This window comes from Amblyomma maculatum, chromosome 2 (genome assembly GCF_055883805.1).
Source record: "Amblyomma maculatum isolate TAMU_Amacu chromosome 2, ASM5588380v1, whole genome shotgun sequence".
Taxonomy (NCBI): Eukaryota; Metazoa; Arthropoda; class Arachnida; order Ixodida; family Ixodidae; genus Amblyomma; species Amblyomma maculatum.
The window spans coordinates 150620103-150637508 of NC_139345.1; the positions used below are offsets into that span (position 1 = coordinate 150620103).

The 17406-nt window shown below is 46.0% G+C and overlaps 1 protein-coding gene across 9 annotated transcripts in view; it reads right to left on the reverse strand.

Moving 5' to 3' along the window:
* LOC146200171 (uncharacterized) overlaps positions 1–3718 on the reverse strand; it is a 96404-nt gene extending 92686 nt beyond the window's left edge. For 6 of the 9 annotated variants that reach the window (XM_084595404.1, XM_084595403.1, XM_084595407.1 and 3 more), the window contains exon 1: positions 3054–3717. In XM_084595404.1, the coding sequence (XP_084451530.1) occupies positions 3054–3328 (275 nt within the window). In that variant the 5' untranslated portion in view covers positions 3329–3717. Of the gene's footprint in view, positions 1–3053 lie in introns of all 9 variants that reach the window. The other 3 variants (XM_084595400.1, XM_084595402.1, XM_084595399.1) reach the window with 1 other exon arrangement.
* Between the last annotated feature and the right edge of the window lie 13688 nt (positions 3719–17406).

Below are 17406 nucleotides of genomic sequence, written 5' to 3' on the forward strand. Positions count from 1 at the left end.
GTGATGTGCAGGGATAATAAAAAGATGTGCCAATAAACTATTGGCTTGATGATCTGTTGCTCAAATTTCTTGCTGAGCTCACACCTAGTGGTAACAACAGGTACAAGCATCACAACATATTCCTACAACGGTGCTTGGAGCTGCCTTGAGATCTGTTTCCATCATCATATTAGCAGTCGAGACCGTGGCGCCTTAAATCCTTTTTCATGCAAATTGAATCTAAAACTGCCGTAGGTTCATGTAGCAAAAGATAAAATGCTTTAGTCATTCATGCTGAGAATGAGACCCCACCAGCTCAGAAAGCAAATCGCTCGAGATCATTTGCAGTTGTTAATGTTATCTGTTACTTTTCAGTGCGTGTGAAGACTTGATGTTTGCATGTGTTGATGTTCATGGCAGCGTAAGGTGTCTTTTGATTAACATGCTCATGCAGAAACAAACTCATTGCTAAACAAACTATCTTTTCTGCTCCTGATTATTGTTAAAGTGCCAAAGTTTGTTTCGAATGGCAAAGAAAAGGCTAAATTATTTAGTCATTCTAGGAATATGGTAGCAGAAAGGTTTCAAATTATTCCACTTTCCTGAGAGGTTTCTGTGACATATTCTCCCTCTAGTTGTGCAGCGTATCGTAGTAACCTTTTCACATTCAAGCAATAAAAATAATTGTTCTGTAACTTTCAGAACTGGTAAGCAAGAAATAGTTCAAATACAATCATGCATCGCTCTGGACTCGTCACTATTTCAATGAGCATATCAGTAACGTTTACAAAAAACTAAGTCCCGCACTACATCAATCACTTCAGCCCTTTCCTCTAACATTAAAAATGACATACTTCGCAATTTTTCATTGCCATCTTACGTATTGTCTCAAATCTTGGGGTTAAACATATCCTTCCTATCTGGAACCACTTATTATTTTGCAGGAACATGCTATTTTAACATGTTCAAGCTGCAGAGAATACACAGTACCACTTTTTTCACAAACTTCAGATTATGCCACTCACACTCACATGAGATTACAAAACAACATGTGCTGTGCCCACAATTTTGTCTGATATTAACCCTCTTCCTTCAACCATCATTATAACGCCAACAAGACATACATGAATCGAAGAAAACTATAATTTTAACACTCCGACTGTTCACAACTTATACAGCAGACGACTCTTAGCATACACTGGCACATAATATACGGAACACTCTTCCATTAGCAGTAAAAACAAAATTTAATTTTCTTGCCAAAGTGTGGTGCTATCCTTAACATTTCTCTCTGTTGTTGTTACACTTGATTTTGTTAAATCCTCGTTTCCTCTTGACAGAAGTGTTTATTGTTTTTCTTATTGTGCTAGCATCTTGTTAAACCCCTGCTTGCTGTTGCCGTAGTATTTGTGTATTGTTTTGATCTGTTTATATATTGCCTGATATTGATATTTTTTTCTTTCATTGATCACATATCCCATGATGCATTTCTCAATTGCTTGCTATTTTTATTGTACAAACCTTTATCAATGTAAAGATTTATACAATTTTTGTCACTATCACCTGGGTATGCTATTATGTGCTTTTACTGCATGGGCCCAAACTATCAGCTTGTACGGGCCCAGATGCTTTGATCACCCGCTTTTGTACAATATTTAAAGCAAATAAATTGAATTGAAATTGAATAGTCCAACAGAGACGACAACTTTTTTTGTCAATGCTGAAAACCTTTTGCACATAAATTCAGTTCATCTTAATCGCTGACGCGGGGAAGAATATGCCTACCAGCAATGTGTAGCAACGCAGGATATTGCTGCATTATCAGCAAAGACAAAGGACTAAACGAAATAATTACGGGAGACACTATGGATACCCCTTTAAAGGTATGAAGCGATAGCACAGGCTACCACACCACACCACATATAAAACCCTGCTTTAACTAAGCCATATAGCATACCTGCGTGTCCTAGGGGTAACGTGAATGCAAAGGTCCTGGCAAACTGATTCTGATATCCCAGTCCCATATGAATGGAGAGACCCGAGTTGGCAGCTCCTGCCAAATGCAACGTCAGGCAACCCTATGTCCAGCCAATGCATGGCCATGTCAGCTGCCAGCTAGTGCCTGCTAGCACATGGTCATGATTTTTCGCTCAGAACACCAATGCCCGCGCTGATGCTGAATTTTCTGGTGACGGGGGGGCTTTATTTAAAAACCTGGTGCTTGAAGAGTTCCCATGCTGGATGTCGAACACTGACCTACAGTGATAGACGCACCTTAGAAAACTTCTCAGCTACGTATTGACACCCTTAGCAAAACGGCCAAGTGGCCCACGGGCAACCTTCATGCGACGCTTGCATTGCCAGAAGAGGTACTCTCGTTGACCCCGGAGTTACATTTACAGAGCGTCTAAAGCTAACAGCGACTTCCTTTTTTCAAAATTCAGAACTCTTTGCAGTGCAACAAGGGTTTGTTTTCGTGCTACACAATGAGTGCAATAAAAACTACTTAACAGCATGCCCTTTGGCACAGTCCTGCAGACCGATTTTGTTGCATCACCTCGACACCTGCTTCTTTCCCACAGCAATGTCAACATATTTCTGATTTCTAATACAATGTGAACCTTGAAGAAGACAATAATACTATGATTCCACAGGTCTCAGTTGACGAATAGTAGTGGTATGACGTTTGAATTTCCATTCCCAATGACACCTACTATAACATTCTAGTACAAGCATGCAAAAATTGAACAGCTTATCGTTTTCAAACCAGTGAGGCTTCCTGGAGGTCTGAACCATAGAATATTTACACAAAAAAAATTTGAATAAGAATGGTGACATCGCAGTGATACATACCGAAATTGAAAAACTAATAGATAAGTTTTTCGAGCAAAGCAATGCAAATGCAAAATGAACTTTTAAATTATGCCTCTTCCTATATTGAAAGGTTCAACGCTAAAACCGAGTTAAAGAAAAGAACAAGGAAAGTGGACGACGCACGCAAACACAAGCAAAGCATAGTTACACAACGTCCTAGAGCGCTGAACCCTTAAACAGACTAAGCGACGGCGACTCACTTTCCGTTGGTATCATCGCGGGCCTTGCTCTTGCCCCGTGACAGGACGCAGCAGTACTGGACAGAGGTGAACTGCCACTTCTCGTCCACGGTCTCCGGTGCCGGAAGCTTGGTTTTACATTTCAGCCGGCTCTGCTCAAGCTTCTTGTTATAGCTCTTCACCGATTTGGACGCGTGCACTTTGAAGCCCTGGTCGGTGGCCTTGCAGAACTCCTCTAGGGCGCTCTTCCACTCCGCAAAGGAGTCGAACGTGTCTCCCACCTTTAGCTGACGCATGTTGTACCACGGTCGACTCTTCTGCAGTCGGAAGAGCTCCCCTAAAGTCACAACCCCCGAGCCGCACTATGGTTTACATCTGCACAAATAAATACACCAGGCTATCTCCGGCAAAAGCGTGCATGCAGAACTCTCGTTGGTTTCCGCAGTGTATTACGAGCACCAGACGTAGCTAGCACGATGCGCTGACGACCGGCTCCTATGTGTAAATCATCATGAACACAGTTTAAAGCACATCGGAAAGCACAATTTAAAACACGCCGGAAACGCACACAGAATAAGATATGTCAGCAGATGCGCGAAACCATGCCACGAAAAGCAGCGCAGAAAACCGCGAGACGCGCACCGCCATTCTCCGTGTTGCCAGATTCTGTGGGAAAATTGCAGCAAACTGAGTTGTTCACGGCGGTATTGCGTTGGCTCGCCTGTGCCTACCATGCCTGTGCGGCCTAGATGAGAAATTTTAATTCCTCGCTCCGATCCGTAAGGGTGCTGCTATGAAGGTATGCAAACCGTTGCTGCGGATGATTTTATTGCGTAAACAATACTGCGCCAGGTTTCGAGCCCAGCGGACGCCACGCTTGACTTTGAGCCGCAGCTGCGTCGACACCGGAACCGCACCGTAAGGGAATGGAGGAAAGGGGGAGTTTTAGCATTAGAATAAGTTGTTTCCTTCCTCCATGATTGGAACCAAAGCTGACGCACCGCTCTCTCCTGTCTTCTCGCACTTCGCTCTCCTGGCGTTCCTCGGATCGCACTCTCTCCCCGCATGCGATGCCGGCAAGGTCCAATGTTGCATGCGCGAAGACGCCCGACTACTGTGCCGGAGTACCAGGTTTCGAACCCGACCTCGGCGGCTGCGTTTCGATGGAGACGAAATGATGAGACGTCCGTGTGCTGTGCGATGTTGTTGTTGTTGTGACTGTAGGAGGAAGGAAAAGAAAATGCACGGGCCTGCTCCTGGCTCTGTAACTGAGCCACCTCCGCTGCCTCGTGCGGACAGAAGAGAAAATAGAGAAGAAAGAAAAAGAAGAGCGAGAAAAAGACGCGCGCCGCAACAACAGCCGTCGTCCACCATCGAAACGGTGGCGGGTGCAATGACGGCCTACAACAGATAAAAATTCAGTGGCAGGCTAGCCACTGCCTAAGTGGCGGTGGCCTACCTGTCCCAGCCCCATCAGGGGAGTTGATCGAGGGTCAAGATGAGAATCAAGACGTTAAAGATCCCCAGGTGGTCGAAATTACTCCGTAGCCATCCACTATGGCTCCTCTTTCTCTCTTTCCACGTTCACTCTCATCTTCCTCCCTTCCCTTGCGGCGTGGTTGAGGTGTCCACAGAAAACTAATTGCGACAATTACCGCGCCTTTTCCTTCCTATAAACCAATCAGACTCAAGAGGCAGCGGAGCGGGCCGCCGCTCGAGTCGCGGTCATGGTTTGTCATACGGTTTCTTTGTTCTTTCTACTTAGCCCGGTTATAACAATAATTGGTTAGCGATAGCACTCGTCTGGTTTAAAAGCCGCCGGATAAGCACCGCGTATGGGTTGGAAACGATTGGGCTGCGTAAAATAATATGATGATTTGCGGTTCTAATTATTGATATATGATTGATTCGTGTGATAAAAAATGACGATCGAGTTAATGAGAGAATTATCATGAATTAATAAAAGCAATGAAAAAATGGAAGAAGAGAATATTTCGCAAAAAGAAGCCCCAATCCCAACACGGAAAGCACATGGATATGTACATATAGGGATAATCGTGATCAGCCAGTATACCTGCAGCTTCGTGACATCAAGACAACAAATTTGCTAGTCCTTGACAGCCATTCGGGGAGAATTCTGCGGCCGCTTTTTGTATGGCGATAGATCAATGCATATATACCCTCTCGAATGTAAATTCGAGCACCTTAATCATCCCTGTCGCACTGATAGCTTCAGATAATTGAAAAGGTAGCAAATTGATAAAAGGGAGTTCAAAAGTGCCAAAATATTCAGAATGAAAAGCCAATACCAGATGATGCTAATTTAGAAAATTTAGTGTAATGTAATAATGAAATGAAATTTAAAAAATGCATTCAAAGGTGTCAAACTGCTCAGAATGGAAAGGCGATGTTTGCTGATGATAAGTATCGCATATTGCCACATGCATTCTGGAACTGATGTGGCCTTTGCGTAAAAAAAAAAAGGAAATCAAAGTTTTGCAGAAACAGAAAAAAAATCCGAAAGATTGCAGGCTACTTATTAACGGGCTGTTGCTACTCTTCTATTTTCACCCGCGATAATTTGTTCAGGTGCTGAGCAGATCTATGTCCTTTGTGCCCGACGAAGCGGCAAGCGTATTTAAGACATCAACACGCCCACCAGCCTTTGAACAAGTCGCCGCTAGCGAGGTCTTTAACAGAATGTCCGTCTCAACAGCCACTCAAACTGCTCAAACTACTGGCCTACCGGATGCCTACAGGTTCCCGTTCGTCTCCATTCGCCGCGAATTCCTATATCCTTACATGGTGACTTATTTGAAGATGTTCAAGATTGGCTCGGCCACTACGATCGCGTCGCCGGTTACAACGGTTGGAACGACCATCGTAAGTTGCTGAATTCCTACTTCGCTTTTAAGGCGAAAGCCTTTAATTGCTCATGACTCGACAGCGTGTCCGTCCGTGCGTTCCCGAGAAGTGTCCCACTTCGCGAGATTCCGTGGGATACCACGGGAGTACTTGTCATTGATCTTGATGTCATCAGAAAATTAAAAATCCTATCTTAATTCACCAGGATGAATGGATGGAATCTACTTTACTACACACACAAAAATAAGTCTTCTAGAGTGGTCCCCTACTATAGTCCAGGAGTCCACGGGCTTGTGGTTCACATAGAGCCCGATCCATTAGCACTTTCTGGCCGGCGGGCTGAGCGGTCCGTAAAGCAGCCTCCCAGGAAGAATAAGTGGGATGGGAGTGGGTGTTACTACGTGGGGGGAAGGACATTCCCAAATGTAGTGGAAGTGTGGATTTGGGCACGCCACAGGTGTCACAGTGAGGGGGAAAGCCGGGGTGAAAGCATGAGAAACGGCAGGGGAAATGAAGCAACCTGTCTGCAATTGTAGCTATGCGGCTTTGGTTAAGGGTGACAAGGTGCTATGAGGGGGTGGCAGTGTCATGTGGCTGTGTTTGTAGAATGTGGTGATTTGATGATAGAAAGGACCGATGGGGCCTCTTGCACGGGGTTGGGTGCCTGATCATCCTGGGCCCGGGAATAGAGTTCTCGGGCCAGCGCATGAACGCGCTCATAACCGGGAATCGAGGCATGCCCAGGAATCCACGTCAAATTAACCGTTCGGTCGAGAGAGGTGGCTGTGGCAAGAATATGGCGGGTGGCCGGTGTTGCAACGCTTTTTAGGTAGTGGCGGTATGCAGCTTGAGAATCGGTGTAAATTTCGGTTATGCCTTTGTCAATGGTGGAGTGGGCCAGCGCATGTGCGACAGCGGCTCCATCCGCCTCTGCAGGAGAATTAGTTCGGATAGTGGAGGCGGATCACACTCTGCCATCTCGCAAGCTGCGACTTCCGTGAAAAATCCTACTTTAGAATTCTTTGCCGCGCCAACATAAATGCACGTAGATGATCCGTGCAGCAGCCGCACTGTCGGTTTGCTGCGGCTGGAAGGACATGGTGATGTTAGCCCTGGCGGTCTTCCCCTCGGGCAAGAGTCCGAATTCCGGAGCTTGGCCTTTTTGACGTCGACTAGTGCGGCTTTCAGGTACTGCAGCAGATTCTAAGAAAATTCTGCGGCCTAGACTTAAGACCGGGCTCGATTTACGTGTAGGGCGGCGCTGCATGGGATTCTCACCCAGAACCTCCACCAAATGTCACGTCCTAGCCAAAGGACGGGACGATGAAAGCGACCACAGGTCAGCAGGGCATGCAGCAACAGGAACCAGCGCGACGGCGGCGGCGACACCAGAGCACTGAAAGGATCGCCCGCATCAGCGTCTTCTTTCTTCACCGAACGCTTGCACTTTCTCTTCTTCGGCTATAATATAACAACCATCAAGCACTCCTGGAGCTGGCAATTGCAACACCTCCCTCCACACTGAGCGTCTAGCCGCCTCCCGCCTCCATTTCTAACATTATAAGCGATGAGGTACACCAAGCAATGCAGCCACTCGTACAACCGCCTGCCAATCCTCTAGTCCTCTTATGCTGATATTCTAAGCTCACCCACACCTACTCCGAACCGCCTTTATCCATAGCTCGAACCACCCCAGCAGCGCTTCTAGTCTTCTGCACCCAGTGACCAGGTTGGCAGCCTACACGGTGTCGTGGACTATCGGCCACTGATCAGGGCGACACCACGCGGCAAGTGGTTGCGTCGAGAGACATGCGCGCGGTGGGCCCACTGGGACTGGGAGACAGCAAGGAACGACACTACAGTGCCCTGTAACGACACTGCGTGTGTGCGCGTGTGTATCGTCTTTTTGTCGCCGGCCGACCACACCGGAATAAATGGTTTTGAACTCTATGCCAACGCTTGCGCAATAACACTAGACTACGACATAGTGGAAGCGGTGGGATTCGAACTCTTTGGCTTCCTTTGTTATCATTGCGGAGAGCCAGGTCATCGGACCGGACAGCTGAACGGGTGGCGCCGCCTCTCGGCACATCGCTCAATCGCTGGCATGCGCTGGCCCCAGCCAGAGCATTGCCAGTGCATCGGAGCGTGCCGTTTGTCGTTGGTTTGTGTGGAAATTGGAAATCCTAAGTTTCAGATGATGTTGTGCGTGAATATATCCTCAAGAGAGCAGAAAGTTGGGCTAGTTGTGTGAATATGTCCGGTGAAACGAAGTATGGCCAAGCAAGGTTGGCAGCTACACAAACTCGTCGGACGCTTTTAAGTCGATTCATTTCTACGGGTTTCTACACAAGCATGAGTGGCGGGTGACCTAAGCATGGTTCTTTGAAAGGCAGAGGCACGAACCTACGTATTTGGTTACTGTGTGGTCATGGACAGGGCCGAAGTTTTAAAATCCTGCTTGCTACCGGATGCTTTGTGCCTTCTGTTCCCCAGGAGTGACGGCCGAAATGATGATGATGATGATGATGATTATAAGCTCTAAATTTACTCCCAAAGAAGGGGAACCAGCCGAATGACTGGTTGCACTGCTTAGAGAAAGTCAGTAGGGATCCCTTGAGACTCTGCTGCCTCCAATGCGCGCAAAATGAGCTGGCGCTATTGGGCGAGCTCGGTGGTACGCAGGAGGGACTCCCACGCATCCACTGTATCTGAATTGTCTGCGTTGTGTCGTGTACATGTCCACACCATATGAATGAATGTGGCCGGTTGTGAGCAGTGTTTGCACGTAGGTGCGATAAGATTTGGGATAATTTTGCTATATAGCCACGGGTTTGGAAAAGTTCCTGTTTGTAGGCACGAGAGTTTCGGAGTCGAAGCCGCACTCCTTCAGCTGTAGTCACTTTATTGACAATTGGAAATCGAAGGAACCCAACAAGGAACCCATCAGGCATCATGTGTGTGGTACTGCACAGCATGCGTGGTATGTATTACAAGTCGTCCACTTTTAAAGCGCACACATGAGCACGTGGCCGTTCTCTTTAGAGCGCGTCCGACCCGACAGCGCTTCGAAACAAAGTGGCGAAACGTACCTCGAAACACCACCTTGAGGTACGTCTGTATCTGCGCCCCTTTGCTGTGACATGCGGCCGTGCCGCGTGCAGTAGGGCTTGTAAGAGAACGGCCCCCTTGAACGTCCATTCTGAGTAGGACGAAAAAAAAAAAAAGATGCCCACACAGTATGGAAGAGCACTGAAATGGAGTTGAGGGGGAGTTTCAGTTCGCAAGCCGAGCCAACATTTCGACAAGTTTGTTAATTCGTCTGGGTAGCGTGATCAGCGCGCTGGACAGACGAAGACAAGTCTCCTTGTCGAAACGTCGGCTCGGTTTGCAAACTAAGACTCTTCCTCAACCCTTATTCAGTGGTCTTCCACACACCTTAAGAGTAGACGACTCTGTTACAATATGCACGATCTTGCACAGCAGCTTAAAACGAGGAGCTGTGCTAATGAACAACGTTGTCTCAGCTGATAGAGTCAGGTGTGCTACAACTTTTCTGACCCATTTCTTCGCATTTTCAGAAGAATGTTTATATTCACTTGCCAATACATACTATTCGACTTAGTTTTGCTTTCTCTTTGGCTCATTGCGAAAGAATACTGCTCATATCATCTCTTGCTGAGAAAGAGATGCTTCCTGAGAAACGGCTGGGATCAAAAACTGTTTTAGATTATTTCCACCACTTATAAGATGAAAGCGCTACATAAACTACTACGAGAGCACGCGTTCATATATTTTGACAGTCATGGCAAAATCGACGCCCAATCTGCACATCATTTCTTACTCAAGATAAGCATTGTGGGCCCTATTCGAGTTATTTCGTGTGGCCGCTGAGGTTTTCGCCGCTGCAGCTCATTTTTAATGAGATGACGTTACTATAGGCTCGTCCGTCAGTAACTTCGTCAGCGACCCTTGTTGGGACCAAGAAATGGTTGCAAAAAGATGACTCATAAAGCCTTTGTTGAGTACAGCGCAGTAGCACAGCAGGTAGGTAACATGATGCATGCGGCTATAGAGAGGGGCAGGATTTGCATTGACCAAGTATATCACGTGAGGAATGTGATTGAGTGCGGCCCACGCTTTACTTCATGGTCAAACGCGGCAGTGGGGTTGCATGCGGCCGTCCCCGCAAGTACGAAGACGCAGGCGGGGCATGCAAACAGAAGAAGGAAGCTCATCGTGGAAAGAGAGTGGCTGTTCCCTGACATTCAAAGTTTCACCATTCCATCGACGCGCTTGGCATGCCGGATTAAAACGCTCACCAGATATTGGCTGACGAGCAACTACGGCCATGTGAGGAAAAGACAATGCGAGAGAAGCGCCAGCGAAGCGCAGACATGCGCAATGAAAAAAAAAAAAAATGCTTTTGCATTAGCAGTGCCTTACGTGTCTGCCTAAAATGTGTATTGTGTCCTTTTGTAAACATTGGAGTTCAGATAAACTCAACGTGTTTCAGGCCCGAAGGTTTAGAACTGACGAGACCATTTGGATAGTCACGAAGACAAACCTCAATTTTGCCAAACTTTGGATCTTACTGTCGTTATTTTGAAGAACATTGACATGGACCTGACTATTTTTCTTTTGATATGCACTTGATTTGCATTTATTAAATAGCTAAAGGGCGTGCTACTTGGATGCAGTGAAGTTCCGTACTGAAGATTCCGGTTCTTTTCCAGCAAGGAATTCCTGCAGGTAATCACTTTCGCCGAAAGCCGCCCTACCGGCGATTTGCGCTTCGCTGTGTTTTCGCGTAGCGGGGCTTGTAATGTCTGCCGGCATAACGGTGGGCAGGTCTTCCGGCATCTTGACAACCTTGTACACTGGGGCTGTTAGGTTAGTTAGAGTTGTCTCCGTCAGTGAATAAGATGTCCAGAAGCATAGGAGTGACACACCCACCAGCGACAAGACAAGGAAAACGTGTTGGGTCATTCTCGTTGCAGTGTCGCTGTTTATGGCCATGATCCGCCGTTTAGTTTTGGCGTTGGGGACGTTACAGACACAGTGCAGACAGTCGTCCGTCTGTGTTTGTGTCTCACTTAGTTCACAGGGGTGTTGGTCCGCTCTCTGGTAGGACGCCGTACGCAGGGGTTTGTGGAAACCATGACTGGCTTTCGTTGCATAGCCTTCGTTCGCCGAAACCAGACATCGGTGACCAGTGTTGATAGGTAGACTGAACTCTTCCGCCGTATAGAAAGAACCGAAGTCTTGTACTTGTGAACGTTTCTTGGTAATCTGCCGTGAATGTTCAAGGTTCCACTCTTTAACATTGTCGGTGACAGGGAACGTAGGCAGTGAAAGCTGCATGTTGGGGATCTTGACTCGGAAGTTATGTGAGCCTGATTGGACTGCAGGCGTTATTACGGACCTGGAGAAATATGGCCTCGTTGCCGCTGGGCTCGAGGACAGGAGGGCGTCGGTACTGCTCGCCCATCCCAGCATGGGAGTCCAAAGACGTCTGTGAATTTTGGTCGTGCTAGGAACTGACCTTTTCGTGTCGCACTGTAGTAGTGGAGAGATCGGATCGGACATGTTCGTTGGTGTCAACTTCGGAAGGATGTGCTCTGACAGATTTTCGGCCGTTGAAGGTCGTGCCTCGACGTTTGGGAGCGACGGGTTAAATCATGTTGCGCGAGCTACCGTCTCCAAACCATGGCTTCTCACCACCCTAAGTGACGGAAGCGATAATTTCGAAGGAATTATGATCTGTCTGAACTGGCGCCGCGTTGTGCTAGCCCACTAAATCTTTCCGCCTTTTTAGTTTCTTCTTCTTCACCGTGCTGGCGCTACAGGACAGCTTCTTGTTTATGCCTTCTTTTATGAGAACTTGTTCGCCACATTGGCGCTGTAGGACAGCTTCTCCATGTCTTCTTTTACGAGAACTTCACCACGCTGGCGCTACAAGGCAGCTTCACATTCATGCCTTCTTTTATAGAGAACGTCTTCACCACGCTGGCTGATGTGTTTTTTTTTTTTTTTTTTTTACGAGAAATTCATCATAAAGCTGGTGCTGTAGGACTGCTTCTTATTCACGTCTCCCTTTATGAGAACTTACTCGCACCTGCAAAAATAAGAAGCTTGTCAACTGCCTTAAGCTGATTGGAGAATCGCCTTGAGGGCCAGGCGGGAACAGTAGCATGCGAAACGCAGATGCTTTGTTCAGTTGTGCTCAAGGGCTTGTTTATGGAAAAAATATTTAAAGGCTATCATGCCCAAAGAAAGGCGGCACAAGGGCAAATCTAGGAGAATTGTGATCCTGTTGCACAACTCTTCCGCGCAACTCTTCCTCTACTCCCCCTCCGAAGGTTATTGCTGGGGCGTTCCACTAAGGCGCGTCCAACTCATATAGATGATGGTGTTGATCACAGCTATGCCTAAGGTGGTAATTGTGTTGATGTGGCTGTTCTGTCCAGATTTCAGGACGCTGCCTTGCGGATGCAGCTGCCAAAGACACATGAAAGGCATTAAATTCTGCTTACTTGAACACAGTTGCAATCATACTTATTTTTACATCCTTCTCCTGTATAGTGGGACTATTGCTGCATTGGGACTACAAACAGGAAATAAATGGAGTAGATACTAATACGACAGCCTTCAACACAACAAAATAAGGATGTTATAGCAACATATAGCGGGCTTTTCGGCAACCCTTTTTAAATTCCTAAAGAAAGGTAGTTTAAAATAGAAAAAAAAAACATATTTTAATGTTCAGACTGAGCCACAGAGTTTGTAATTTACTCTGTAAGCTTTCCTAATTGCTTCGGAAAATAACTAAAGCTCAGAAAATAACATTTTGTTTGTATCGCAGTTGCGTGGTTAGAGCAAACATGGAGTTCGAAGCCATGGACGAAATAAGGCGACGGCCGCTCGATTTCCTGTATACACAGGATGTGTCCGGAAGGTAATGCAATTTTTTTCGGGCACCATGCTGTGGGTCCTACCGCTGGCGGATTGGTAGGGTTAGACGGGAGAGACTTTCATATTTTCATCACTGCCCAGCGCAGTCTGCTCGAAGTTCTGGGAGCGTCAGGATCGCGGTTTCTTTTACATACTACCTGCTGAAAGTGCCTTTGTCATGTCGTACGATGACATTCGTACGCGAACAACGGTACGCGATAAATTTCTGTAATAAACTCAATAATAGTTTTGCCGACCGCACCAAGTAATTCAAAGCCTACTGGAAATCTGCTATATTACATTCTTATGTTTCAATGTGGACAAAAGCGTTTAAGGCGGGCCAGGAAGACGCCGCTGATGAATCCCGCTCTAGACGGCAATCAACGAATAAAAGTAACGAAAATGTGTTTGGTATTGGCAATGTTTTGAACACGGACCGTCGAATGAGTGTGCGTATGATAGCAGAGATTCTCCGCATTCCAAAAATCCCATTGCGTGACACAGTATAGCGACAATTTGAACACGTAGAAAGCGTGCGCCAAGCCGGCCCCGAAATCATTGACTGACGACCACGCTGGCTATCGATGAAAGAGTAGAGGCTCTGACGTGGTGGTGGGTGCGTCTGCAAAAGAAATATGGCCTGATATTGCGCCAGTTTCGAGGTATACACTGCAATTCCCCAAATTATTTGCTGTAGTGCGCGAACTCCCTTAGAGTCCTTACAAAACTCTTCCAGATGGATTCGGTGACTATGTTGACTCGGAGGGTCGCGTCAGTTCGGAGCCCTGTGATTATGGACTTAAAAAATATTTTTTTTGAGACACTGATTTTATGCAGTTGTACCCATAATGATCTCAAGTATATAAAAAACTGGGCGGTCTCATTTAACATTATATTATATCATGGGCAAATAAAATGAACAAGGTTACGTACCAGAATGCCCATATTAATATTCGCGCAGCCAGTTCATTTTCACAGCACACGTGGATCTGCAAAAAAAAAAAAAAAAAAAAAAAAACGCTATTGAGAGCGTAATTATAACGAATACTGACTGTTTCGACTATGCATGCTCAACTTCTACCGTATATTTACGGCACGGAACGCAACTTATTTTTTCTTATAGTTCTGAACAATATAAGCGTACAAAAAAAGACGGCGAGTATAGTAAAGGCACTTTGAAACGAATTTGAGTGCAGTTCAGTTTGCTTAGGAAATAAGCGCTAAGTACAGGAACTTCACCCGAGACTGTGCACTTCTCACTTTGATGCACTCAAAGAAAGTGATATAGGCAACCTCATCCCAGGTAGCCGATTTTCATTTCTCATCTTCATTTAGACCGTTTCAAGCAGAGAAACTTGAAACGGTCTAAATGCCATCTTGTTCTTTCGCGGTACTCGTAGTGGATGTACTCTAGGAGCTCAGGGCGCACAATGCGGCCTTGAAAAAGTTTGTAAAAGAACGTTATATCTGTCTTGACACGACGGCAGTCAAGAGAAGGAAGATGCAGCAAGTTACTCCGTGTGGATCGAGAGCAGGAAGTTGCGCAAGGAAAGCGATATTTAATTATTCATAAATATTTGCTGTACTCTGTCGACTTTGTCGCAGTTTGATTCGCAAGTGCCCCTAAACATAAAACGCATATTCTAAAAGTGGCAAGCACAAGGATTCTGCTGCCAAGCGTACTGCGCTGCCTAGTGTCATTACTGCTGAAACTGCTGTCACGTACTTCAGCTGTTGCTATACCCAAGTTAGCCAATACATCATTTAAATAATTCACTGAACTGATTGGCTCTCGCCTGGGAATATGAAGGGCGTTACAGCCACGAGACAGTCAATTTATTTTAGGCTAAATAATATTTGAAGGAAAATAAAGAAAAAAAATATCTTAATGTTTCCCAGAATCGTACTACACTGACAGTTTGATGGACCGCTCAAAATATGTAATGGTTCAGCAAAAGCAGCTTTGATTTTTAATCGTTTTCTCCTTTGCTACTTTGTTATATGTCTTCTGGAAATCTCAGGCGTGGTTACAGCACTATGCGTTTCCTTGCATGTGCTTTTTACTCTATTTGGAAGACGCGACAGCAGCGTATAAAAATGTACATTGAGAAAGGTTTTCTTTGTTGAAACTTTTCTGATTATTAAATTGCAAACATCACATGAATTAAATAAACTATCCGCTCTTGACTACAGCATCAGACATTTTTTGCTATAAAATAATTAGAAATGTTTTATCGAAAAATTGGCAAAGAATTGTACGCTTCGAATTGAACGCCATCCGATAACCTTATCAGAAAAAAAAGATGCGTTCAGTGCGGGCCTGAAAAAAGGGAAATTAATTTAAATTATGAGTATCATGCTCCTGTTACCTGCGGGTATCAAAAGACTAAATATTATTTCGGGCTGCAATAAACCTGTCTATAGCTTATGCACATCGGACATCTATGCAATAAATAAAGCTTTTATAAACATCGCTTCGCTTTAAATGTCCATCTTATATCCACCTACGAAGATTTCTCCCTGTAACACATACCGTTAGATCGATAACCTATAAAGGAATATATAAATCAATCAGCTAGTCCAGTCGCAGTGGCAGTGTCACAACGGAGGCGCAATGGGAGAACGCCTTCGTGTTGGGGCGTTTAGCTTATGCATTTAAAACTCCATGTGATTAAAATCACCCCAAACTGGCCTTTATGCGTTTTCTATAGCGGCGCTTGTCTTACATATGCAATTATCAATATTGGTTAGGATGATTGCCCAGCATTATATCTTTTCAGAGTGAGCCGCTCGAGCTATGTGTTGAAAGAAACCTGTCTCTCGTTACTGTGGTAACATTCCTTGTTTAAAATAGGTTGAGGTGCCTCAGAAATCTGTTTGTCGCTGGCGGGAACGGCCTCGGCTGCAAATGTGCCGTTAACAGGAGGCTTCTGCCGCCTATGGGTAAACCGAGGTCGCAGCAAATGGTTGCCGAAGCGAGCGCTTGCGCAGTGGCATCTTAATGATCTCTGTCTTACGTCGTGCCGAAAGAAAGATAAATTTTAACCAAGAATTCATTTTCGCTGCATGCACCTTAAAACGCTAACAACCCCGCTGAATGAGCGACGTGGCTGACGTTTTTTTCAACTCGCATATACTTCGTTGCACGCTGGACCTTACAGCGCAGTAATAACTCGAACGAGACGAGAAAGGACAAAGCACACGAGCTTTCATGTTCTCTGCAATGCTTATGCTTAGCATTGGACATGCAAGGGACCTTCCGCGTAATAAGGGTGATGTTTGTCATCTCTGTACTTGTTTCGAATAAAGAAGGGGATTTCTTATATCGTCAGAAGCCTATAAATTGCGAGCAACAGAAAGGGGAGATTCGGTCTTTCAAAAGCGCGATGAGGTCGTGTCATTGCGTTAAGTAAAGAGCCATGCCATAAAAGTGTGCGAAAGTCTGAAACTGGACAAGCTTGCTTCGAGAATTGACTGGGACAACAAGCTGCGCGTAGATCTATTTTTAGCGGAAAGACTCACTGATTGCCCGCCATGGCTTATTGTCTCAGAGAACGGTGCATGGCAGAAGCTTCTTGCATAATTTTGGGCAGACTAATTTGCATGTGCTCATTATGGAGGACCCCTTCCAAGTGAAATGCTTCGAACGGGTAATCTACCACGTTAAAGAAAGGCACGAGACCACTCTGACACTTTTCCGTGGATATAGAAGGCTTCTTTAAGTCGATCCCGCATGACAACCTGCGTAGTGATGTCAGAGATTGTATCGGGGCATATATGATGCGGGTCGGGTTCGAAGTGCGCCAGATATGGCGGTGAGGAGCGTCTTGGAGTTGCTTAGCATTTACCTCAACTCCATCTCTGCGCAGTTCGGGGACAATTTCGTTTCTCAATGAAATGGTATTTGCACTGTTTCTCTGGTCCCATTTTGAGCCTATACACCTTGCTGCTCGAGGCTGCAAGAAATGGGACCGATGGGCCAAGTTTGGAATAGACAGTCTGGAATAGATGTTCTGGAGTAGACAGTTTGGAATAGACAGGAATAGGTGGAAACTGCTGGTCAGGCAGCCACGCGCGCGAAGGGGGGAAGCTGTGGTGAGGCCAACCTTAATCATTATGATGGCGCGCAGCCTGGTGGTCATGTTGTGTGATGCCGTCATAGTTTTGGCAGTGCGCCGCCATGGGGGGCATCATGGAGGAAGGAAATGTTAGAGGAGAGGCCGGGACGTCACATTTTGTGAAGCCGGAAAAGTGCTCGACGTTGTCCTATCCGGGCGGCTTTTGTTGGCATTCAATATCTGCATTCCTACGCCGCTAAGCAGCCCCCTGTTTCAAATCTAAGACAAGCACTTGTGAGTGTTCAAGGCGGATGAGTTATACAGTTTACACTGCGGACACATTGGGTAAACACGACGCTCGTGCTGTTTTGGCGATCCTACCCCACAGATTCTATTCCAACTATTCGGGAACGTGTACATCATTATCGCCCGCCAGTATCAGTTGCCAACTCATTTTTAGGCACTTAGATAACACCGCGTCATACCACAGAAACTTG